At 44.2% G+C, this 25176-nt stretch overlaps 2 protein-coding genes across 2 annotated transcripts; both read right to left on the bottom strand.

The window, feature by feature from the left end:
* Positions 1-1700: 1700 nt before the first annotated feature.
* Positions 1701-10413, bottom strand: LOC139568011 (rho GTPase-activating protein 19-like; the record flags this gene model as incomplete). The annotated part of the gene is given in 9 exon segments (XM_071389675.1): positions 1701-1817; positions 1963-2166; positions 2730-2795; positions 3321-3407; positions 5424-5650; positions 6447-6656; positions 8534-8614; positions 8869-9155; positions 10292-10413. Coding segments are annotated over 9 exon segments (1323 nt in total), but the record flags the coding sequence as incomplete, so codon positions are not given.
* Positions 10414-21308: 10895 nt separating this feature from the next.
* On the bottom strand, positions 21309-23010 carry LOC139568010 (uncharacterized). The gene is made up of 2 exons (XM_071389674.1): positions 22280-23010; positions 21309-22115 (listed from the first exon to the last, which is right to left on the bottom strand). Exon 2 carries the CDS (start codon positions 22068-22070, stop codon positions 21321-21323), a length of 750 nt encoding a protein of 249 aa, XP_071245775.1. The 5' UTR covers positions 22071-22115; positions 22280-23010; the 3' UTR covers positions 21309-21320.
* Between the last annotated feature and the right edge of the window lie 2166 nt (positions 23011-25176).

Genomic DNA, 25176 nt, shown 5'->3' with positions numbered 1-25176 from the left:
CATACTAAGATTACATAATATACAACAGACAGAACAGTTGTAACAGATGGTGACTACAACATACTAAGATTACATCATATACAACAGACAGAACAGTTGTAGCAGATGGTGACTACAACATACTAAGATTACATTGTATACAACAGACAGAACAGTTGTAGCAGATGGTGACTACAACATACTAAGATTACATCATATCCAACAGACAGAACAGTTGTAACAGATGGTGACTACAACATACTAAGATTACATCATATACAACAGACAGAACAGTTGTAACAGATGGTGACTACAACATACTAAGATTACATCATATACAACAGACAGAACAGTTGTAGCAGATGGTGACTACAACATACTAAGATTACATCATATACAACAGACAGAACATTTGTAACAGATGGTGACTACAACATACTAAGATTACATCGTATACAACAGACAGAACAGTTGTAGCAGATGGTGACTACAACATACACAACAGACAGAACAGTTGTAGCAGATGGTGACTACAACAGACAGAACAGTTGTAGCAGATGGTGACTACAACAGACAGAACAGTTGTAGCAGATGGTGACTACAACATACTAAGATTACATCATATACAACAGACAGAACAGTTGTAGCAGATGGTGACTACAACATACTAAGATTACATCATATACAACAGACAGAACAGTTGTAGCAGATGGTGACTACAACATACTAAGATTACATCATATACAACAGACAGAACAGTTGTAACAGATGGTGACTACAACATACTAAGATTACATCAAATACAACAGACAGAACAGTTGTAACAGATGGTGACTACAACATACTAAGATTACATCAAATACAACAGACAGAACAGTTGTAACAGATGGTGACTACAACATACTAAGATTACATCATATACAACAGACAGAACAGTTGTAACAGATGGTGACTACAACATACTAAGATTACATCAAATACAACAGACAGAACAGTTGTAGCAGATGGTGACTACAACATACTAAGATTACATCATATACAACAGACAGAACAGTTGTAGCAGATGGTGACTACAACATACTAAGATTACATCATATACAACAGACAGAACAGTTGTAACAGATGGTGACTACAACATACTAAGATTACATCATATACAACAGACAGAACAGTTGTAGCAGATGGTGACTACAACATACTAAGATTACATCATATACAACAGACAGAACAGTTGTAGCAGATGGTGACTACAACATACTAAGATTATATCATATACAACAGACAGAACAGTTGTAGCAGATGGTGACTACAACATACTAAGATTACATCATATACAACAGACAGAACAGTTGTAGCAGATGGTGACTACAACATACTAAGATTACATCATATACAACAGACAGAACAGTTGTAACAGATGGTGCCTACAACATACTAAGATTACATCATATACAACAGACAGAACAGTTGTAGCAGATGGTGACTACAACATACTAAGATTACATCATATACAACAGACAGAACAGTTGTAACAGATGGTGACTACAACATACTAAGATTACATCATATACAACAGACAGAACAGTTGTAGCAGATGGTGACTACAATATACTAAGTTCAAATTGGATACAAAGTAACACATTTACAAAATACATCAACAAAGTATGTTGATTGGATATTACAATTGTAAGTGAAATACACATAAACACAATGACACACACCTTGATGAATCCACCGAAGGAGCGGGAGCGGGTGTGTTTCTTGCTCTGGGCCGGGGGGGTCTGATAGTTGTTGATGGGTGTCCCTGGGGCCAGGCCGGGGGTGGTCTGTTTAGCAAGCTGCAGGAGGAGGAGAAAGAGATGGAGGATGAGGAGACAGGGTACTGGGATTTAGCCAGTCATTCTAATCTACATGAAATGTAAAATCCGCCTCGTATGGAAAAGGAGACAAGAGAATACTAAGAAGCAGTCCGGCAGTGAGTACCTGGCGTAGGAGCTTCTTCTTCTTGGCAGAGTCGGGCATGTTGTCATGGACGTGTCTGAACAGATCCTTCAGGGACTCCTCTGTGTGGTGCTGCTGGCCCTGGGACGACGACGAGGGGGACAGGTACTGAGACGGGTCAGCCCAACACCTCTTCAGGGGAACAGGGGCAGGGAAACCAGCCACAGATAACAGGTCTATATCATCCTGAGGGAGGGGGGCGAGAAAGGAGCTATTAGTTTCCATCACAACACAAGTCTCTGGATACATTTCAAATGGCACCCTATTCCCTATATAAAGTAGTGCACTATAAAGGGAATAGGGTGCAACATGGGACAGAACACATTTCAGCTAAGAGGGAGATAAAGTTGATCTACACCCCTAAACCCCAGCTAGACATGTCTAAACCACAGCTAGACATTTCTAGCACCTAGACACTTATAATAGGCCCTGGTAGATCTGAAGACTAGAAAGGTGTAAACAAGTTGGGCAATAGATCCCCCTAGCCTTCTGCTAAACTGGGATGCTTACACCTATACAGTATTCATAAAGCGTCTCAGAGTAGTAGATCTAGGATCAGTTTGGCCTTGCAGATTATGATGACTGGAAAGGGGGAGGATCTGATCCTAGATCAGCACTCCTGCTCTGAGACGCTTCATGAACACTTGCCCCAGTTTGATCTAATATAGTCCTTTGTTTGAAAGAAGTGCAACATCCTTTAATGGCATAGGTGATGTAAACCCAGCAGGTGAAAGAGTCCTACTACTAACCTTGGTCTGCAGGGTCTTAGATCCTGTGAAGTGCATTCTGGCATGCTCCCTCATGTACATAGGAGCCTGAGTGGACACACACACACACACACTAATTATCCATCAAAACACACTAAAAATAATGATTCTATTTCTCTTCTGTGCTTGACACAAATCATTACCTTATTGTAGCCCATGTTCCCCAGACCTTATAAAATAACACTAAAACTGGGCCGGTTTCCCAGACACAGTTGAAGCCAATAGTATGAGGTATTCTCAATGGAGTGTTTTAGTCCAGTGTGGCATAGTACAAAGCAGGATTAATGTGTTAGCCAGCTAACTTTGAAAAGCAACCCGAAATAACTATAGATTTTCTGGTAAAACATTTTTTTTTTTTTTTAAATAGAAGCTAAACCTAGATGTGTTTTTGTTTGTTGAATCAATTAGACCATGCTCATTTCAAGAATATCTTTCAATTATTTTTAAAGTTAGCCAGCTAACTTGCCTAAATATTCTGCTAACTCTTCGATCCTGCTTTATAGAAAGCCCCTCTGGACTAGGCTTATTCTGGGTTGGGAAACTAGCCCAGAGTGTGAAGTTAGTCTCTCTGACCCTGAATAGTTTCTGGGAGTGTTTGATGAGGAAGGCCATGCCGTTGTTTAGCTTCTTCAGATTCTCCTGGAGGTCACTGGCCACCATCTGGATAAAACACACACACACACAAATTACTGTAGCTGAATGAAAATCAATCAGTCAGAGGTAGCCTAGTGGTTAGAGCGTTGGGCTAGTAACTAAAAAGTCCCTTGTTTAAATCCCAGAGCCGACAAAGTGAAAAATGTGTTGATGTGCTTTGAGTAAGGCACTTCGCCCTAATTGCTCCAGGTTCGCCGTTGATAATGGCAGAGTGGCCTAGCCAGTCTCCAGATCTCAACCTCATAGAAAATCTTTGGAGGGAGTTGAAAGTCCGTGTTGCCCAGCAACAGCCCCAAAACATCACTGATCTAGAGGAGATCTGCATGGAGGAATGGGCTAAAATACCAGCAACAGTGTGTGAAAACCTTGTGAAGACTTACAGAAAATGTTCACCTCTGTCATTGCCAACAAAGGGTATATAACAAAGTATTGAGATAAACATTTGTTATTGACCAAATACTTATTTTCCACCATAATTTGCAAATAAATTCATAAAAAATCCTACAATGTGATTTTCTGGATTTTTTTTCCTCATTTTGTCTGTCATAGTTGAAGTGTACCTATGATGAAAATTACAGGCCTCTCATCCTTTTTAAGTGGGAGAACTTGCACAATTGGTGGCTGACTAAATACTTTCCCCCCCCACTGTATATAAAAAAAATAATTAAGAAATATCACTTTTACATAGGTATTCTTGGCACGCCTGTATTTGGGGATTTTCTCCCATTTCTTCTCTGCAGATCCTCTCAAGCTCTGTCAGGTTGGATGGGGAGTGTCACTAAACAGCTATTTTCAGGTATCTCCAGAGACGTTTGATCGGGTTCAAGTCCAGGCTCTGGCTGGGCCACTCAAGGATATTCAGAGACTTGTCCCAAAGCCACTCCTGCGTTGTCTTGGCTGTGTGCTTAGGGTCATTGTCCTGTTGGAAGGTGAACCTTTGCCCCAGTCTGAGGTCCTGAGTGCTCTGGAGCAGGTTTTCATCAAGGATCTCTCTGTACTTTGCTCCATTTATCTTTCCCTCGATCCCGACTAGTCTCCCAGTCCCTGCCTCTGAAAAACATCCCCACAACATGATGCTGCCAGCACCATGATTCACCATAGGGATGGTGCCAGGTTTCCTCCAGACATGACACTTGGCATTCAGGCCAAAGAGTTCACTCTTGGTTTCATCAGACCAAATAATCTTGTTTCTCATGGTCTGAATGTCTTTAGGTGCCTTTTGGAAAACTGCAAGCAGGCTGTCATGTGCCTTTTACTGAGGAGCAGCTTCCGTCTGGCCACTCTACCATAAAGGCCTGATTGGTGGAGTGATGCAGAGATGGGAGAACCTTTCAGAAGGACAACCATCTCCACAGAGGAACTCTGAAGCTCTGTCAGAGTGACCATTGGGTTCTTGGTCACTTCTCTGCCAAGACCCTTTTCCCCCCGATTGCTCAGCTTGGTAATGAGTCTTGGTGGTTCCAAACATCTTCCATTTAAGAATGATTGAGACCACTGTGCTTTTTGTGGCACCTGGTACCCTTCCCCAGATCTGTGCCTCAAAACAATCCTGTCTCAGCACTCTACAGACAATTCCTTTAACCTCATGGCTTGTTTTTTTGCTCTGACATACACTGTCAACTGTGGGACCTTACATAGACAGGCGTGTGTCTTTCCAAAACATGTCCAATCAATTTAATTTACCACAGGTGGACTCCAATCAAGTTGTAGAAACATAGCAAAGGGTCTGAATACTTATATATTATGCACTACACAGATGATTGAAATAAGGAAGTCATGGTCAAGCTGTGATTATCTGAATCAGCTGTGCAGTGCTAGGACAACAAGCCTCAGGACAGAGTTTGGGAAACTCTGATCCACATGATAAATGACCCCGGCACAGTCAAACTTCAGGCGTTTCTCCTAGTCCCTGTGCTTCTACCTCGGCATTGCTTTCTCTGAGGTTTTATGCTGGAAATCTGTAAAGCACTTTGTGTCAACTGCCGATATAAAAACACATTTGATTTGAGTTACAGTACATACATCTCTGGGCCACACGACGTGGGGGGCAAACATGAGGGCGAGGTTCAAGGCGGACATTTTGTTCTTGTCCTGCTGCTTGGCGGTGTGGTAGAGCAGGTCCAGGATCAGTTTGAGGAGGCTGCGGTTGGCCTGGGGCAGCAGCAGGAAGAGGAGCTGTAAGGCCTCAATCTGACGCTCCTTATCAGGTACTGACGTCTTGTTGCCTTTCTCATCAAACAGAGTCATGTCTGGGGGAATAGAGGGAGGAGAGAGAAGAGGGGAAGATGGGACAGAAACAAAACACACACAAGACACTTCAGTATGGGTCTCATGGGGTACAGTTATATTAAAAACTGTGAACACCAATACCACTGATTTTTGAGCGCCATGGTGTGATTTTTTTGTAGGTCTTTGAAAACTAAAAAGTGCTACAGGAGAGTGGGGAGGTGCTCAGACAGGAGAGAGAGTGGGGAGGTGCTCAGACAGGAGAGAGAGTGGGGAGGTGCTCAGACAGGAGAGAGAGTGGGGAGGTGCTCAGACAGGAGAGAGAGTGGGGAGGTCCTCAGACAGGAGAGAGTGTGGGGAGGTGCTCAGACAGGAGAGAGAGTGGGGAGGTCCTCAGACAGGAGAGAGTGTGGGGAGGTGCTCAGACAGGAGAGAGTGTGGGGAGGTGCTCAGACAGGAGAGAGAGTGGGGAGGTGCTCAGACAGGAGAGAGAGTGGGGAGGTGCTCAGACAGGAGAGAGTGGGGAGGTGCTCAGACAGGAGAGAGAGTGGGGAGGTGCTCAGACAGGAAAGAGAGTGGGGAGGTGCTCAGACAGGAGAGAGAGTGGGGAGGTGCTCAGACAGGAGAGAGAGTGGGGAGGTCCTCAGACAGGAGAGAGTGTGGGGAGGTGCTCAGGCAGGAGAGAGTGTGGGGAGGTGCTCAGACAGGAGAGAGTGTGGGGAGGTGCTCAGACAGGAGAGAGTGAGGAGGTGCTCAGACAGGAGAGAGTGAGGAGGTGCTCAGACAGGAGAGAGTGGGGAGGTGCTCAGACAGCGGTACCTGCTATTTTGAGGTGAGCGTGGAAGTGTTGGTGCGTGAGGAGGGGTTCAGGTAGCTCTCCCAGGAAGGTCTTGAGGAGGGTGGCCACGTCGTTGGGGTGGAAGCCCCCTGCCTCCAGGTCGATGTCTGCGCCGCTGTTCAGCTGCTCCTTCAGGGCCTGCTGCCGCACACTGTTACCTGGCACCCTGAACAGACCCTCTACCTGCAGGTCTGATCATCAGTCAATCAATCAATAAACCACCTAGCACTCTGAACAGGCCCTTAACATGTAAGTCTGATCAATCAATGAATCAATCAATCGTGGAATCAGTCAATAAATCAAATATGTAGTGAATCAATCAGCAGTGTTTCTCCAATACTCATTTAGCAGCGGCGGGTCACCGCAGATAAATCATTCCCGTCACTTCAAAAAATATGATTTAAAAAACAAAAGTTGTGAGTTTTTATTATAACTTTTTTTTTATATAGAAATGATTTTAGGGTAAAATGTTTTCAGTGCAAATTTAAACCACTAAAATCAGATATAAAGTATGTATACTGAACAAAAATATAAAGACAACATGAAACAACTTCAAAGATTTTACTGAGTTACACTTCATGTAAGGAAACCAGTCAACTGAAATTAATTCATCAGGCCCTGATCTATGGATTTCACATGAATGAGAATACAGATATGTATCGGTTGGTCACAGATACCTTAAGAAATGTAGGGGAGTAAATCAGAAAACCAGTCAGTATCTGACCACCATTTGCCTCATGCAGCGCAACACATCTCTTTTGCATTGAGTTGATAAGGCTGTTGATTGTGGCCTGTAGAATTCTGTCCCACTCCTCTTCAATGGCTGTGTGAAGTTGCTGTATATTGGTGGGAACCGGAACACGTTGTTTTACATGTCGATCCAGAGCATCCTAAACATGCGTAATGGGTGACATGTCTGGTGCAATGGCAGAATTGGGACATTTTCAGTTTCCAGGAACTGTGTTCAAATCCTTGCCACATGGGGCCGTGCATTATCATGCTGAAGCATGAGGTTGGAGACGGAGGCAGTCTATGATAGAGAAATTAATATAAAATTCTCTCGCAACAGCTCTGGTGGCCATTCCTGCAGTTGGCATGCCAATTTCACACTCCCTTAAAACTTGAGACATCTGTGGCATTGTGTTGTGTGACAACCCTGCACATTTTAAAGTGGCCTTTTATTGTCCCAAGCACAATGTGCACCTGTGTAATGATCATGCGGTTTAATCAGCTTCTTGATATGCCACACCTGTCAGGTGGATGTATTATCTTGGCAAAGGAGAAATGCTCACTAACAGGGATGTAAACAAATGTATGCACAAAATGAGAGAAACACTTTTTGTGCATATGGAACATTTCTGGGAGCTTTTATTTCAGCTCAAGAAATATGGGACCAACACTTTACATGTTGCGTTTATATTTTTGTTCAGTGTAGAAAAGATAATGGAGCTGTACATTTTTAAGATCATCTTTGAGAACTAACAATCAAAATAAAAAATAGACAGTCCGGGAGAATCTAAAATAAAGTAATTTGGGGGGGTGGACACACTACACCGAGTCCTTAGTGTTCGAGTCAGTCTTTTACATTCGAGTCACGACTCCCTTGGTTCTGCTAAAAGCTCCATTGCTTAATGTAGAAAGCTGGTCCTACAGACTTGAGTACTACAACACTGCATGGCAGTACAGCAAGTTTAGCCTACTTTCTGATAAGCTTTTACATTACATTTGAGTCATTTAGCAGAAGCGCTTATCAGTTACGACATACAGTTAGTGCATTTATCTTAAGATAACTAGGTGGTACAACCACATATCACAGGCATATTAAGTACATTTTTCCTCAATAAAGTAGCTATCAGCAAAGTTAGAGCTAGAAAACAGGGCTGGGGGGGGTTCTCTGGGATTATTTAAGAATCTCCTCAAAGAGATTGGGTTTCAGATGTTTTTGGAAGTTGGGCAGGGACTCCGCTGTCCTAGCGGGTTCTACCATTGGGGTGCCAGGACAGAGAAGAGAGAATTACATTCAGGCATCATGCCTCAGATGGGAACTGTAACAACATGATCAACTCACTCTTGCTGAGGTATTCGATGAGCTGGTAAATCTGGGCGATGCCTCCCTCTGTCAGAGGAGTCCCGAACACCACTTCCTTATCTGTGATGATGACAACAGCCAAAGGACAAGAATCTGAGTGCTGTACATTTATATTATTATTCAACATTATTACAACCCAGGGCCACGTTCAGTAGCCAAACATTGTCAAACGTTGCAGATAAAAATTCAATGAGTAAAACCATCGCGATACCCTCTTCTACATTTCAGACATGCATGTTTGTTCTACACTGCATCCTGCTGAACACACCCCAGGTGAAGACACCCTTGGTTGATCCTCATGGCAGTTCTCTCACCTCTACGTTTGAGGAAGTTGAAGGAGCGGAAGAATCCCCCTCCGGCCGTTGTGGGTGTCTTGTGCCCTCCCTCGTCCCCTAACAGCAGAGAGAACTCAGCACCGGGAAGGTCAATGAGGCGGCTGATGTTGCTAAGCACCAGCTCTTGAAACCCCTCAGGTCTCTCGTGACGTAGCTTCTCCACAAAGAAGTCTGGGTTGAAGATGACGGGTGGGCGGCCACCAACCCCACTGCCGCCCCAAGATCCCCCTGCATCCTGGCTGATCACCACGTTGCACACCGTACCCCTGATGGAACACACACACACAGATGCTGAAGATCTAGGCAAAACTTTAAACAACCGTTTTATCTTTACACTGACTTTCTCACACACCAAATCTCTCTCCCTCTTACACACGTTTGATGATGGTGTGGTGGTTGGCTAGCCCAATAATGGACTAAAGAAGTCTAACGTTACTATAGTGCAAGGACCTTACATGTTTTGTTTAGAGGCGAATTGGCTCTGGCAACCGAAACATCAAAATACTCCATCTAAATGTGAATCGGTTCTCAATTGCGGTACAGTTCCAGAAACATAAAGCCCTCTACTTTCATATCACATCAACATAATTTCACAAATGCACTTACTGTAGACTGTTTTAACAGTTGCAGCCAACAGTATTTTCAATGACAACATGTTTGTAGTGTCTGCCTTCCGTTTACACACAGGTGTTCGGAGACACAGATAGCACATATGACCGTGTGGGAACCGTAACCCTATAAAACGGTGTGTAGTAATTTTACTTTTTGAAAATGAAAGCTACGTTCGTTACGTTTCTCCTCTGGCCAGAAGATACTACTCCGGCCAGAAGACACTATCGTCATAGCTCCTCATAGTTCTGAAGATCAGTGAGCTGAAGACACCTCTTTCACACAAGTACACACTCACTGGCAATTCAGAGCAGCTTGACTTGGCATAATGGTGGAGAGTTGCTTTTGCATGGCCTGGTGCCTCAGGTGAGTGGAGATCTCACTTCAGGACCAATGGTCTAAAAATCAACAAACCGGGCCATTCAAAACGAAGTCGACCAATGACAACTCACTGCTGTGGTCTATTGTTGCGACTACTAGCTAGCTAACTATGGAGTCTTACTGTAATTCAGCGACAGCGCAGAAAGAAATGCTCTGCACCGTATTGTTGTTCAGAGTAGCTGTGTGATGCACAGGAATTGTATTTTGCCACAACACGTCACTTGATTGTCAGAGCTACAGTAGCTAAATAACGTTAGCTAGCTAAATTAGCTTTCACTGTCACTGAAAAACAACATGCATGTCAGACAAGCTAGCAAGCCAAATTCAAATGCCAGTATCACGACAACTCCACAGTATATTTACGTGCGTGCATGGTTTATTCTGTCTACATACTGTTTAAATGTTATTTTACCTTCTGTTTTGTGTATTTTTATTGGAATCTTTATCCGCTGCCATCTTCCGTTTGAATCCTCCGCTGGTATCCCTGACTCCGCCCACTCCATCTCTGATTGGTCGGTTATAAAATACGGGCGGGGTGAGCAGTAAAGATTTGCATGTATGGTTCTCTGATTGGATTGTTTGAATTCACTTTAGTAGTGTCAATCAAGGAAAAACAATAACATTGAGTGCCGTTACATCCACACAGTAACGCGATTATTGTGGATAATCTGATTCATATAACAGTTCCATTAAAAACGTTTACATGCTTTGTACAAAGAACGATCTCCCAAATAATGGACACATCTGAAATCTAATAAATACAGAAAATCGCTAATCAAAATAAAAGTTCTTCCACAGCAACCATGTTATTTTGGTGAGCATATTTGATTCTGAGTTCGGACATGTAAAGTTTGTATTTTAAAACTATTTCTAAGATGCATCCATTCAGTTTCTACCGAACTCACTTCACTCGCGCTAAAGAGGGAGTAGGCTCGCTTGGCTGGTGCTAGCACATGCAGATCAAATACACAGCTGGAACGCTGATTAAGGTGTTTACGTTTCCTAATAATTAGAAAGGTTGATCAGAAAACGTTTTTTTTTTTTCTCATATCCGTATGCTTACTTCGATTTTGACCTTACACCGATTAATAGTCATGTAAGCTGTTTACATGACTATTGCGTCTGCCTACTGCCATAATCAGTTTGATATTGAATTATTACTGTGCATGTTAACGTACTTAATTGATGAAACGCTTTTGGGGGAAATGTGAAACCCTCGCCTGGTCCCTGGCCAAAATGTTGGCTTCGCTGCTTCCTCTCTGCTCCTGGCTTTTTCTTCTTCCTGTGGTTTTGCAACAGACTAGACACATTGCTGCCTTTCACAGTTTGGAAAGTGCATTGCACATTTATTCACAAAGAAAAAGGGAGATGGGGACAAAAGGAAATTGCACCACCATCTAACCTTATGCAACCGATGTGAAATGGCTAGCTAGTTAGCGGTCGTGTGCGCTAATAGCGTTTCAATCGGTGACGTCACTCGCTCTGAGACCTTGAAGTAGTTGTTCCCCTTGCTCTGCAAGGGCCGTGGGTGACTGTTGTCGATGTGTGCAGAGGGTCCCTGGTTCGAGCCCAGGTAGGGGCGAGGAGAGGGACAGAAGCTATACTGTTACACGTATATATACCACTATCCCCAACACATCCCACCACTACCGTGGACCTAACAGATCCTACACCCAGGAGGCCTGAACCCTTTCTCTCAAAACCACCTGTAGTTCTTCTGCACTAAAATCTCTGATACCCCACAACTTCTCTGCTGCTGCTACTATGAATTCAATCTCAATGGGATTTCCTTTCCATCCGTGTGGTACAATTAATGACTTCAGCAATACATGCCAAGAAGCCTACCTTACTAAAGCAAAAACTGTTCAGGTCACTCTGTACCGGCCTAGTACTCACATGGATCCTCTCAGGCTCCTCACCCTTAGCCTGACATCCTCTACTTTCCTCACTGCCTCAGTATATAGGAAGTGTGGCGTCAGGTGAGGTGAAGGCTTCCGAGCCTCATCCCAATGATCAGGGAAATGACTCTGGCCCAGTGGGAGTACGATCCGTGGAGGAAATGGATCAATGCCTTTTGGCCGATCCGTTGATGGTATCAGGCTGTGTGAAGAAGGAGTTGGGTTCTGTCAATTTGGTCAAAGTATCCAGAAGTGGATGTTTTGTGTGTCTGCTGCACAGAGGGACAGGGCGCTATGTGTTTTGCAACTCGGAACGAGCTCTGTGTCCTGCTTTGCTCTCTCTCTGCTCTCTCGCAGCTGAAAGGTGTGATAACTGTTCACTGTTTAGTGTTGAAGTGGATCAACTGAAGCTGAGAATCCCCGGTGTCTGTGATGCACGCCGTTTGGTGTGTAGCAGACCCGGTGACAGACCCGGTGACAGACCCTGTCTGTCCTTCTGAGTTTTGATGCAGAGTTTTTGCTGGATAAAGGCATGCTACGGTATATACGTTATCCTGTGACAGCTTTTGTTCCGAACCCACTACGGTGTTTCAGGTTCCAAGTTTAAGACCATGTTGCAGCAGTATGTAGGAGGGAGATTCCCAGGTGTGATAAGTGTGCAGGAGGGTATGGGACAAAGGACTGTAGTTTCGGTGAAAAAGTGTTTCAATTGTGAGGGTGGCCATGGTGGGGATCAGGAATGTCTATTGTGAGTGAGACAGATTGAAGTGCAGAAAGTGTCATATACTTCTGTCAAGTTCCATTTCAAGTTCACTATCCATCGACTGCTCAGGTTTTCAGGAGAGTAACATGTAGTTATTTCTCCTGTACTTGACTCATAGGAGAAATTATTTGGCTTCTTTTTTGAAGATGTCAGTCTGGGTATGAACCTCCACGCCCTTCTTTCTGCCTCGCTTCTTTTCGCCATCCACCATCTTCCCTCCCTCTCCCTGGCTCCAGCCAATGATGGGTTTATATCTTATGCTGTGTTTACACAGGCAGTTAAATTCTGTTCTTTTGCCCAATTATTGGCAAAATATCTGATCTGAATGGACAAAAGGCCACCAATTAGTGGCAAGTAAAAATGCATACTTTCAAATTATATTATGTGAGCTAAACACACACATTTAAAATAAAACAATATATAAAAAAAAATATCCTTACATTAGAATTTTTGGAAAGTACCAATGTTACTTTTCCCACTACAACAACAAAAATACTTAAATAAATGTAAATATGTCCTTGAAACATTGAATTGAAATATGTAGATTTCAGAGGAGGCTGGTCGGAGGAGCTATAGGAGGACGGGATCATTGTAATGGCTGAAATGGAATTATTGGAACTGAGTCAAAAGTGGTTTCTATATGTTCCATGAATTCCATTCCAGTCTTTACAATGAGCCCATCCTCCTATAGCTCCCCCCCACCAGCCTCCTCTGGTAGAATTCAATTAATTCCTATGGGGGACTGCGTCTTCTTGGGAGTACCAATATGGCTGACTGGTGGCTTCAAATCCTGTCATTACCCAATACATAGCATCAGCAATCCAGGGTTTATTTACATCACTGGTTTACAGACGTCATTGGCCCTATGCCTTTTTGATTATGTCTTGATTCTCCACCCGAAGTATCTACTTGCACGCTTTCTCATATGGATTTAACAAAGATGGAATCTGCAGCCAATGTTCACACCAATTCCATACTTTTATATCCATGACAGGAAGTGTGCACTTGCACACTTAGGAAAGGGTCCTACTAAATAAAGGTTAAATAAAAAATGAAATACTCAGGCACCTTACTACTAGTTTGTTATTGATCTGTTATGTATTGAGTTACTTTTTGCCCATCTACAAGGGGTTAATGGGGGCGTGGTTTTGGGGGTCATAGTGGAGACTGTTTTGAAGTGATCTTACCCAACATGTAAGTGTAATGTTGATCTGAAGCTCTTAGTAAAAACCCATAAACAAGCATCGGTCTTTAGCTGTCCTTCCTACTAATAGAGAGATGTTATACTAATTAGTAGGAAGGATAGCTGAAGACTGTTTTTTAATAAAAACTTCAGATGATCCAAATGGATGAGGACATGAGAGACTAGAGGCTGCAGTAATGTTGAAATGCCAGTAGGGAGAGCTCTAGTCTAGAACACTGCAGTAATGTTTAGATGCCAGTAGGGGGAGCTCTAGTCTAGAACACTGCAGTAATGTTGAGATGCCAGTAGGGAGAGCTCTAGTCTAGAACACTGGAACCTTCAGTACCACTTTGATGCAGCTGATGAGGAGTGATGGGAATGAGTCACATTTAGCCTCTTTTAAAAAATGTAGGCTCACTCTTCAAATAAAGAAATTAAACTGTGCTGAATTTTCCATTTTATATTCAGTAAAGACCCATTTACAGTTTCTACTCCAATGTATCAGGTGGAGTTATTCACCAGCTATAGAGTGAGTTGTTGTTTATGTTTCTAAGACTGCAGGGTGGGAGATGCAACAATGGCCTTGAGAACAGAAGGACGTGTGTTGGTGGTATTTCTCTGGTCTGTGACAGGTATGATCTCATTCCTATCTTTTAGGTTATCTGTTTATCAATCTACATATATTTTTAAAAGGAACCACAATGTTATTCTGGTGTGTTCTGTCAGGCGTCTCCACTTTACTTTAAATAGTTATCTTTCACACCTCACTGAGTGATGCTTATCTGTGGTTTCCATTCACGCTCAACTCAGCAACTACAGCAACAAAGTGTGAACAAACCCTACTGTTAGTGTGAGCCAATAGGCACTGGCTTAATGTAATATCCTTGTGTTCTGTGACTGTTTCACTGGTACTGGGTCAGAATGGCTGGAGTGTGTCACGTTGTCTAATGATTGGAGACAGGCGCAAGAATACTAAATGTTTTTATTTTATTTTCTCCACCTAAACGAAAGAGCGAGGTGTAAAGCTCTAAATAATACACGGGACGAGACCCGTAAAACAAGTGCACAAATACACGTAGCATGGAAGTCAATACAACAGCACAGGTACTCACAGGACCAACGGACATGGGGACAATAATCAACAAGGACAATGGGGAACATACCAATCAGGGAGAATGGGAACCAGGTGTGCGTAATAACAAGACAGTCCGGGGTTGGTGGTAATGAATCCAGTTCAGTGACCCGGGAAGGCCGGTGACGTAGACATCCGGAGCAGGTGAACGGAATGAGCAGCAGTACCGGGGATCCGTGATAGTGTGCCTTGATGGGGTCAGCAGTGGAGCTGTCCTGCTCTTACATGTATTTTGCATTACTCATCTCATATGTGTATATACTGTATTCTATTCTACTGTATCTTAGTCTATGCCGCTCTGACATTGCTCGTCCAAATATTTATATATTTTTATCACATTCCTTTACTTAGATTTGTGTCTATTGTGAGTATTGTTGTGAAAATGTTAGATATTACTTGTCAGATATTACTGCACAGTTGGAGCTAGAAACACAAGAATTTCACTACACCCACAATAACATCTGCTAAACACGTGTATGTGACCAATAACATTTGATTTGGTCTCAGTAGTAAAGTCACAACAACCTCTGGTTCACCAAAATGGATGTTGTGGAGAATTATTTGATCAAGAAACAGCAAAGGGAGCACCCCCCTATTCACATCGACGGGACAGTAGTGGAGAAGGTGGAAAATGTAAATGGTCCACCCACACAGACAGTGTGGTGAAGAAGCGGCAACATTGACTCTACAACCTGAGGAGGCTGAAAAAAATTGGCTTGTCACCGAAAACCCTCACTAACTTTTACAGGTGCACAATTGAGATATATCACCGCCTGGTACGGAAACTGCACCACCCACTTCTGCAGGACTCTCCAGAAGGTGGTGCGGTCTGGCAAACGCAAACTACCTGCTCTCAGGACACCAGCAACCGATGTCACAGGAAGGCAAAAAAGATCATCAAGGACAATAACCACCTGAGCCACTGCCTGTTCACCCCGCCATCATCCAGAAGGCGAGGTCAGTACAGGTGCATCAAAGCTGGGACTGAGAGACTGACAAACAGCTTTTATCTCAAGGCCATCAGATTGTTAAACAGCCACCACTAGCACAGAGAGGCGGCTGCCTACCTACAGACTTGATATCATTGTCCACTTTAATAAATGGAGCACTAGTCACTTTAATAATGCCACTTTAAGAATGTTTACATATCTCACATTACTCATCTCATATGTATATACTGTATCCTTCAATATCTATTCTTTACTATCAATTGCATCTTAGCCGCTCGGTCACTGCTCATCCATATATTTTATACTTATACAGTTGAAGTCGGAAGTTTACATACACTTAGGTTGGAGTCATTAGATTCGTTTTTCAACCACTCCACAAATGTCTTGTTAACAAACCAAAGTTTTGGCAAGTCTACTTTGTGCATGACACAAGTCATTTTTCCAACAATTGTTTACAGACAGATTATTCACTTATAATTCACTGTATCACAATTCCAGTGGGTCAGAAGTTTACATACACTAAGTTGACTGTGCCTTTAAACAGCTTGGAAAATTCCAGAAAATGATGTCATGACTTTAGAAGCTTCTCATGGCTAATTTACATAATTTGAGTCAATTGGAGGTGTACCTGTGGATGTATTTCAAGGCCTACCTTCAAACTCAGTGCCTCTTTGCTTGACATCATGGGAAAAATTTAAAGAAATCCGCCAAGACCTCAGATAAATAAAAATTGTAGACCTCCACAAGTCTGGTTCATCCTTGGGAGCAATTTCCAAATGCCAGAAGGTACCATGTAATGACCATCGTTATGTTTGGAGTAAATAGGGGGAGGCTTGCAAGCCGAAGAACACCATCCCAACCGTGAAGCACGGGGGTGGCAGCATCATGTTGTGGGGGTGCTTTGCTGCAGGAGGGACTGGTGCACTTCACAAAATAGATGGCTTCATGAGGAAGGAACATGATGTGGATATATTGAAGCAACATCTCAAGACATCAGTCAGGAAGTTAAAGCTTGGTCGCAAATGGGTCTTCCAAATGGACAATGACCCCAAGCATACTTCCAAAGTTGTGGCAAAATGGCTTAAGAACAACAAAGTCAAGGTATTGGAGTGGCCATCACAAAGCCCTGACCTCAATCCTCTAGAAAATTGGTGGGCAGAACTGAAAAAGCTTGTGCGAGCAAGGAGGCCTACAAACCTGACTCAGTTACATAAGCTCTGTCAGGAGGAATGGGCCAAAATTCACCCAACTTATTGTGGGGAGCTTGTGGAAGGCTACCCAAAACTTTTGACCCAAGTTAAACAATTTAAAGGCAATGCTACCAAATACTAATTGAGTGTATGTAAACTTCGGACCCACTGGGAATGTGATGAAAGAAATAAAAGCTGAAATAAATAATTCTCTCCTATTATTCAGACATTTCACATTCTTAAAATAAAGTGGTGATCCTAACTGACCTAAGACAGAAGTTTTACTAGGATTAAATGTCAGGAATTGTGAAAAACTGATTTTAAATGTATTTGACTAAGGTGTATATGTAAACTTCTGACTTCAACTGTATATTCTCATTCCATTCCTTTTCTAGATAGTGTATATTAGGTTTTGTTGTGGAATTGTTAGATATTACCTGTTAGATACTGCCTCACTGTCTAGAAGCATAAGCATTTTGCTACACTCGCAATAACATCTGCTAACCATGTGTATGTGACCAGTAAAATTTGATTTGATTTTGATTTGATCAGCGTTCTACATTATACTTCTTAATTCTGTACTGTAGGTGAGGTGAGATAGAATGTAGAACTCTATGTTCTGTACTGACAGAAGACACTGGGAACAGCACAAATACAACAGCAAACAAACAGTGTGTGTGTGCAGGCATGTGTGTAAAACAACAGGTTTCCTTACATAAGGCAATGTCATCTAGTGACATGGAATGACAACTAGAAACTGCTACATGTCTCAACGACCTGTTCATCAATTTGTCCTTCGAACTCATCCAGGGACATCAGGTCCTAGTGTTTTAGGTTAGCTTGGAGGGAATTCTAGATCAGGGGCTGAATAATGAAATGATTTTTTCCCATGTTTGGTCCTAATTTTCGTTAGTGTTAGCATTAAACAAGATTGAGATGTGAGTTTGTATGTGTTCTCATTTCCTGCTAGAAGAGAGGATATATAACATGTCAGTTTTCCTTATTAAATGGTCTTCTGAATAAGAATGTACCAGGGTTTGAGCCTGCGTGTTGCTACTGATGTCCACCTGACAGCACTGTAGAGATCACAATGGTGAGTTAGACGTCTCTGCATATAACACAGAGTCAAGAGCCTTCAGTGGAGAGCTTGAGTCTTGCACATAAATAGTATCATCATTGTCCAACACAGAGAGAAAAGTACAACAATTCAACTCCTTTCTAGCTTTCAAAGGAAAAACAATCTTTGTGCCGGTAAATTAACCCAATACAATGTTATTCGTTCCATTGTACTTTTGGGACAATGCTATTAGTTTCATTGAACTTTTGTGACTATGCTATTGGTTCCATGTTATGTATTTCGATTGTGCCTGCTGTTTGACCTCCTGTCCAGGGGTGGAGCTGGAGAGCACCAAGCTGGTGATCAGGTTCCCAGACCGCTAGATGCAGAAAACCCCTCCTTCTCCTCAGAGGACCAACCCTATAGGCCTTAACATCTCCTCAGCCTCCCAGTACGCCTCCACAGGGTAAGGACAACCTTCTGTTGGTCAAAACGTCAACTATCATTTATAAACATATATAAGCATTTATAATGTGTTAATTATGAGTTATTCTAAAGTGTTACCAATCAACTCATATAAAATTTTGAAATGTACAAAATTACAAATGACTGAAGGAGCACAGGCATGCAGGTGCTTGTGTTGTCATTCTCTCTCTCTCTCCCTCTCCCTCTCCCTCCCTCCCTCCACCTGGCCCAGGAGGATGGCTCCCATCAATGTTGACTAGTGTTTCTTCTGGAGGACCACCGGCTGTCTCTATGGTTATTTTATATAACCCTTATTTTACCAGGTAACTTGATTGGGAACACATTCTCATTAACAGCAACAACTAATAGTTACAGTGGGGAGAAGAGGGGATGAATGAGCCAATTGGAAGCTGGGGATGATTAGGTGGCATGAGGGCCAGATTGAGAATTTAGCCAGGACACCGGGGTTAACACCCCTACTCTTACGATAAGTGTCAGGGAGTGTTTAGTGACCACAGAGAGTCAGGACACATGATTAACATCCCATCCGAAAGACCGCAACCTACCCAGGGCATATAGGATATCGTTTTTAGACCAGAGAAAAGAGTTCCTCCTTCTGTCCCGTCAACACCACTTCCAGCAGCATCTGGTCTCCTATCCAGGACCAACCCTGCTCAGCTTCAGAGGCAAGCCAGCGGTCGGATGCAGGGTGGTATGCTGCTGGCAAACACAAGCCTGTCCAGAGAAGAAGAGACAGGAAACCATGGTAACCCTGACCACCCTGGCCACCACGCACCGTCCAGATGACAGAGGGAGGAAGAGGAGAATAATGAAGATTGAAGAAGAGGATGAGGAACTGTGTCCCTACTTTAAAAGGGAACAGGAAGCTTGGACAGAATGGGGGTGTTGGGGGGTGTTACCCCTTTTGTTGTCCTCTGACACACACCACAGACAGCACACTGGACATACAGTATGAGTGTTTGAAGTGTCAATCAAAGTGATGAGGAGTGCACCTCTGATTTCCTTTCCCCCCTCCTTCTCAGATGATGTCATCTCTTTAATTATTTGTTATTCTTATCTCTTACTTTTCTTGAGGTATTTTCTTAAAATTGCGTTGTTGGTTAAGGGCTTGTAAATAAGCATTTCACTGTTGTATTCTGCGCATATGACAAATAACATTTGATTTGATTTTGATCATTCAAACTTTGAGGGGGTTGTTGCCCAGGCATCAGCCTCTACGACAACCATGTTGTAGACACTAAAGGAGGTCATTGCAGGGTTCCCCCCCCCTTTGATACAGCTGATGATGAGTGTAAATTGAATGTGTTTGTAGAATAGAATTAATGACTTCGTGTAACTGACCAAATGTAAATTGAACTTTGTCCTGTTGAATATAGAACTAAGAGGGGCAAGGCAACACATTCCAATATATTATAAACATTCCATATAGAATAGTCAACATATTGTTAACATGGTTCTGTATTTAAATTAAGGTGGAAATGGGGGACATTTTGTCCATTTTAGAAATGTAGGGCCCATTTTAATACAGTAACCTCCCTTTTCTGACATGCTGTTCTGGTCCTCATGCATGTTAATGTCTTAAAGAGGAAGGAAAGGACAGTTCTGTATCAGCTACTTGTGTCTTAACTACTTTACATATGTATCAACCACAGAACTGACACTTACTAGCAGTTCCCACTCACTACCAGTCAGTTGACTCACTGTACAAGACCTCTCCCCTTCACTTCACTCTAAGTACTCTTCACAATATCTTGAAATATAGTTTCCTGTTATTTGTTTTCAGTAATAAGTCATATTCTTGAGGGTATTGTATCATTTTACTTCTTGTTATGTTTTGAGCTGTGTTTTGGTTGTTACATCAGGGTCAGTATTCACAAAGTGTCTCAGTGTAGGAGTGTTGATCTACATAGTGATGAGATGATTAACCAGGGTAAAAAAGACATGCAGACAAACATTGTAACACTGCAGTGTGTGTGTGTGTGTGTGTGTGACACAGTGGATTTATACTCAAAACATAAATGCAACAATTTCAAAGATTTTACTGAGTTACAATTCATATAAGGAAATCAGTCAATTGAAATAAATAAATAAATGAGGCCCTGTTAGTCACAGATACATAACAAAATAAGGTGTGGATCAGAGAAGCAGTCAGTGTCTGGTGTGACCACCACTTGCCTCATGCAGCGCTACACATCTCCTTCGCTGGCTGTTGATTGTGGCCTGTGAAATGTTGTCCCACTCCTCTTGAATGGCTGTGTGAAGTTGCTGGATATTGTCGGGAACTGGAACACGCTGTCGTACACGTCGATCCAGAGCACCCTAAACATGCTCAATGGGTGACATGTCTGATGAGTATGCAAGCCATGGGAGAACTGGGACATTTTCAGTTTCCAGGAATTGTGTAGAGATTCTTGTGATGAACGGCACTAGAATGGGTCTCAGGATCCCGTGCATTCAAATTGCCATCGATAAAATACACTGTCCGTAGCTTATGCTTTTCCATTACCATAATCCCACCTCCACCATGGGGCACTCAGTTCACAACATTGACATCAGCAAACCACTCGCCCACACGACACCATACACGTGGTCTGTGGTTGTGAGGCCGGGTGGATGTGCTGCCAAATTCTCTAAAACATTTACATTTAAGTCATTTAGCAGACGCTCTTATCCAGAGCGACTTACAAATTGGTGCATTCACCTTATGACATCCAGTGGAACAGCCACTTTACAATAGTGCATCTATATCTTTTAAGGGGGAGGTGAGAAGGATTACTTTATCCTATCCTAAGTATTCCTTAAAGAGGTGGGGTTTCAGGTGTCTCCGGAAGGTGGTGATTGACTCCGCTGTCCTGGCGTCGTGAGGGAGTTTGTTCCACCATTGGGGGGCCAGAGCAGCGAACAGTTTTGACTGGGCTGAGCGGGAACTGTACTTCCTCAGTGGTAGGGAGGCGAGCAGGCCAGAGGTGGATGAACGCAGTGCCCTTGTTTGGGTGTAGGGCCTGATCAGAGCCTGGAGGTACTGAGGTGCCGTTCCCCTCACAGCTCCGTAGGCAAGCACCATGGTCTTGTAGCGGATGCGAGCTTCAACTGGAAGCCAGTGGAGAGAGCGGAGGAGTGGGGTGACGTGAGAGAACTTGGGAAGGTTGAACACCAGACGGGCTGCGGCGTTCTGGATGAGTTGTAGGGGTTTAATGGCACAGGCAGGGAGCCCAGCCAACAGCGAGTTGCAGTAATCCAGACGGGAGATGACAAGTGCCTGGATTAGGACCTGCGCCGCTTCCTGTGTGAGGCAGGGTCGTACTCTGCGGATGTTGTAGAGCATGAACCTACAGGAACGGGCCACCGCCTTGATGTTAGTTGAGAACGACAGGGTGTTGTCCAGGATCACGCCAAGGTTCTTAGCGCTCTGGGAGGAGGACACAATGGAGTTGTCAACCGTGATGGCGAGATCATGGAACGGGCAGTCCTTCCCCGGGAGGAAGAGCAGCTCCGTCTTGCCGAGGTTCAGCTTGAGGTGGTGATCCGTCATCCACACTGATATGTCTGCCAGACATGCAGAGATGCGATTCGCCACCTGGTCATCAGAAGGGGGAAAGGAGAAGATTAATTGTGTGTCGTCTGCATAGCAATGATAGGAGAGACCATGTGAGGTTATGACAGAGCCAAGTGACTTGGTGTATAGCGAGAATAGGAGAGGGCCTAGAACAGAGCCCTGGGGGACACCAGTGGTGAGAGCACGTGGTGAGGAGACAGATTCTCGCCACGCCACCTGGTAGGAGCGACCTGTCAGGTAGGACGCAATCCAAGCGTGGGCCGCGCCGGAGATGCCCAACTCGGAGAGGGTGGAGAGGAGGATCTGATGGTTCACAGTATCGAAGGCAGCCGATAGGTCTAGAAGGATGAGAGCAGAGGAGAGAGAGTTAGCTTTAGCAGTGCGGAGCGCCTCCGTGATACAGAGAAGAGCAGTCTCAGTTGAATGACTAGTCTTGAAACCTGACTGATTTGGATCAAGAAGGTCATTCTGAGAGAGATAGCGGGAGAGCTGGCCAAGGACGGCACGTTCAAGAGTTTTGGAGAGAAAAGAAAGAAGGGATACTGGTCTGTAGTTGTTGACATCGGAGGGATCGAGTGTAGGTTTTTTCAGAAGGGGTGCAACTCTCGCTCTCTTGAAGACGGAAGGGACGTAGCCAGCGGTCAGGGATGAGTTGATGAGCGAGGTGAGGTAAGGGAGAAGGTCTCCGGAAATGGTCTGGAGAAGAGAGGAGGGGATAGGGTCAAGCGGGCAGGTTGTTGGGCGGCCGGCCGTCACAAGACGCGAGATTTCATCTGGAGAGAGAGGGGAGAAAGAGGTCAGAGCACAGGGTAGGGCAGTGTGAGCAGAACCAGCGGTGTCGTTTGACTTAGCAAACGAGGATCGGATGTCGTCGACCTTCTTTTCAAAATGGTTGACGAAGTCATCTGCAGAGAGGGAGGATTCAGGAGGGAGGAGAAGGTGGCAAAGAGCTTCCTAGGGTTAGAGGCAGATGCTTGGAATTTAGAGTGGTAGAAAGTGGCTTTAGCAGCAGAGACAGAAGAGGAAAATGTAGAGAGGAGGGAGTGAAAGGATGCCAGGTCCGCAGGGAGGCGAGTTTTCCTCCATTTCCGCTCGGCTGCCCGGAGCCCTGTTCTGTGAGCTCGCAATGAGTCGTCGAGCCACGGAGCGGGAGGGGAGGACCGAGCCGGCCTGGAGGATAGGGGACATAGAGAGTCAAAGGATGCAGAAAGGGAGGAGAGGAGGGTTGAGGAGGCAGAATCAGGAGATAGGTTGGAGAAGGTTTGAGCAGAGGGAAGAGATGATAGGATGGAAGAGGAGAGAGTAGCGGGGGAGAGAGAGCGAAGGTTGGGACGGCGCGATACCATCCGAGTAGGGGCAGTGTGGGAAGTGTTGGATGAGAGCGAGAGGGAAAAGGATACAAGGTAGTGGTCGGAGACTTGGAGGGGAGTTGCAATGAGGTTAGTGGAAGAACAGCATCTAGTAAAGATGAGGTTGAGCGTATTGCCTGCCTTGTGAGTAGGGGGGGAAGGTGAGAGGGTGAGGTCAAAAGAGGAGAGGAGTGGAAAGAAGGAGGCAGAGAGGAATGAGTCAAAGGTAGACGTGGGGAGGTTAAAGTCGCCCAGAACTGTGAGAGGTGAGCCGTCCTCAGGAAAGGAGCTTATCAAGCTCATTGATGAACTCTCCGAGGGAACCTGGAGGGCGATAAATGATAAGGATGTTAAGCTTGAAAGGGCTGGTAACTGTGACAGCATGGAATTCAAAGGAGGCGATAGACAGATGGGTAAGGGGAGAAAGAGAGAATGACCACTTGGGAGAGATGAGGATCCCGGTGCCACCACCCCGCTGACCAGAAGCTCTCGGGGTGTGCGAGAACACGTGGGCGGACGAAGAGAGAGCAGTAGGAGTAGCAGTGTTATCTGTGGTGATCCATGTTTCCGTCAGTGCCAAGAAGTCGAGGGACTGGAGGGAGGCATAGGCTGAGATGAACTCTGCCTTGTTGGCCGCAGATCGGCAGTTCCAGAGGCTACCGGAGACCTGGAACTCCACGTGGGTCGTGCGCGCTGGGACCACCAGATTAGGGTGGCCGCGGCCACGCGGTGTGGAGCGTTTGTATGGTCTGTGCAGAGAGGAGAGAACAGGGATAGACAGACACATAGTTGACAGGCTACAGAAGAGGCTACGCTAATGCAAAGGAGATTGGAATGACAAGTGGACTACACGTCTCGAATGTTCAGAAAGTTAAGCTTACGTAGCAAGAATCTTATTGACTAAAATGATTAAAATGATACAGTACTGCTGAAGTAGGCTAGCTGGCAGTGGCTGCGTTGTTGACTTTGTAGGCTAGCTGGCAGTGGCTGCGTTGTTGACACTACACTAATCAAGTCGTTCCGTTGAGTGTAGTAGTTTCTACAGTGCTGCTATTCGGGGGCTAGCTGGCTAGCTAGCAGTGTTGATTACGTTACGTTGCGTTAAAAGAACGACAATAGCTGGCTAGCTAGCCTAGAAAATCGCTCTAGACTACACAATTATCTTTGATACAAAGACGGCTATGTAGCTAGCTATGTAGCTAGCTAAGATCAAACAAATCAAACCGTTGTACTGTAATGAAATGAAATGAAAATGTGATACTACCTGTGGAGCGAAGCAGAATGCGACCGGGTTGTTGAGTGCGGAAGTTCTATTCGGTAGACGTTGGCTAGCTGTTGGCTAGCTAGCAGTGTCTCCTACGTTAAGGACGACAAATAGCTGGCTAGCTGACCTCGGTAAATTAAGATAATCACTCTAAAACTACACACTCTAAACTACACAATTATCTTGGATACGAAGACCGCAAAGACCACTATGTAGCTAGCTAACACTACACTAATCAAGTCGTTCAGTTGAGTGTAATAGTTTCTACAGTGCTGCTATTCGGTAGACGGTGGACGTTTGCTAGCTGGCTAGCTGCTGGGCAGATAGCAGTGTAGACTGCGTTAGGACGACGAAATACGATAATTACGCAATTATCTTTGATACAAAGACGGCTATGTAGCTAGCTAGGAAGAAATTGCTCAGATTAGACAAATCAAACCGTTGTACTATAATGAAATGTAATGAAAAG

This window comes from Salvelinus alpinus, chromosome 2 (assembly GCF_045679555.1).
Source record: "Salvelinus alpinus chromosome 2, SLU_Salpinus.1, whole genome shotgun sequence".
In the NCBI taxonomy this organism is placed as follows: Eukaryota; Metazoa; Chordata; class Actinopteri; order Salmoniformes; family Salmonidae; genus Salvelinus; species Salvelinus alpinus.
This window is presented reverse-complemented; position numbering and strand designations above follow the sequence as displayed.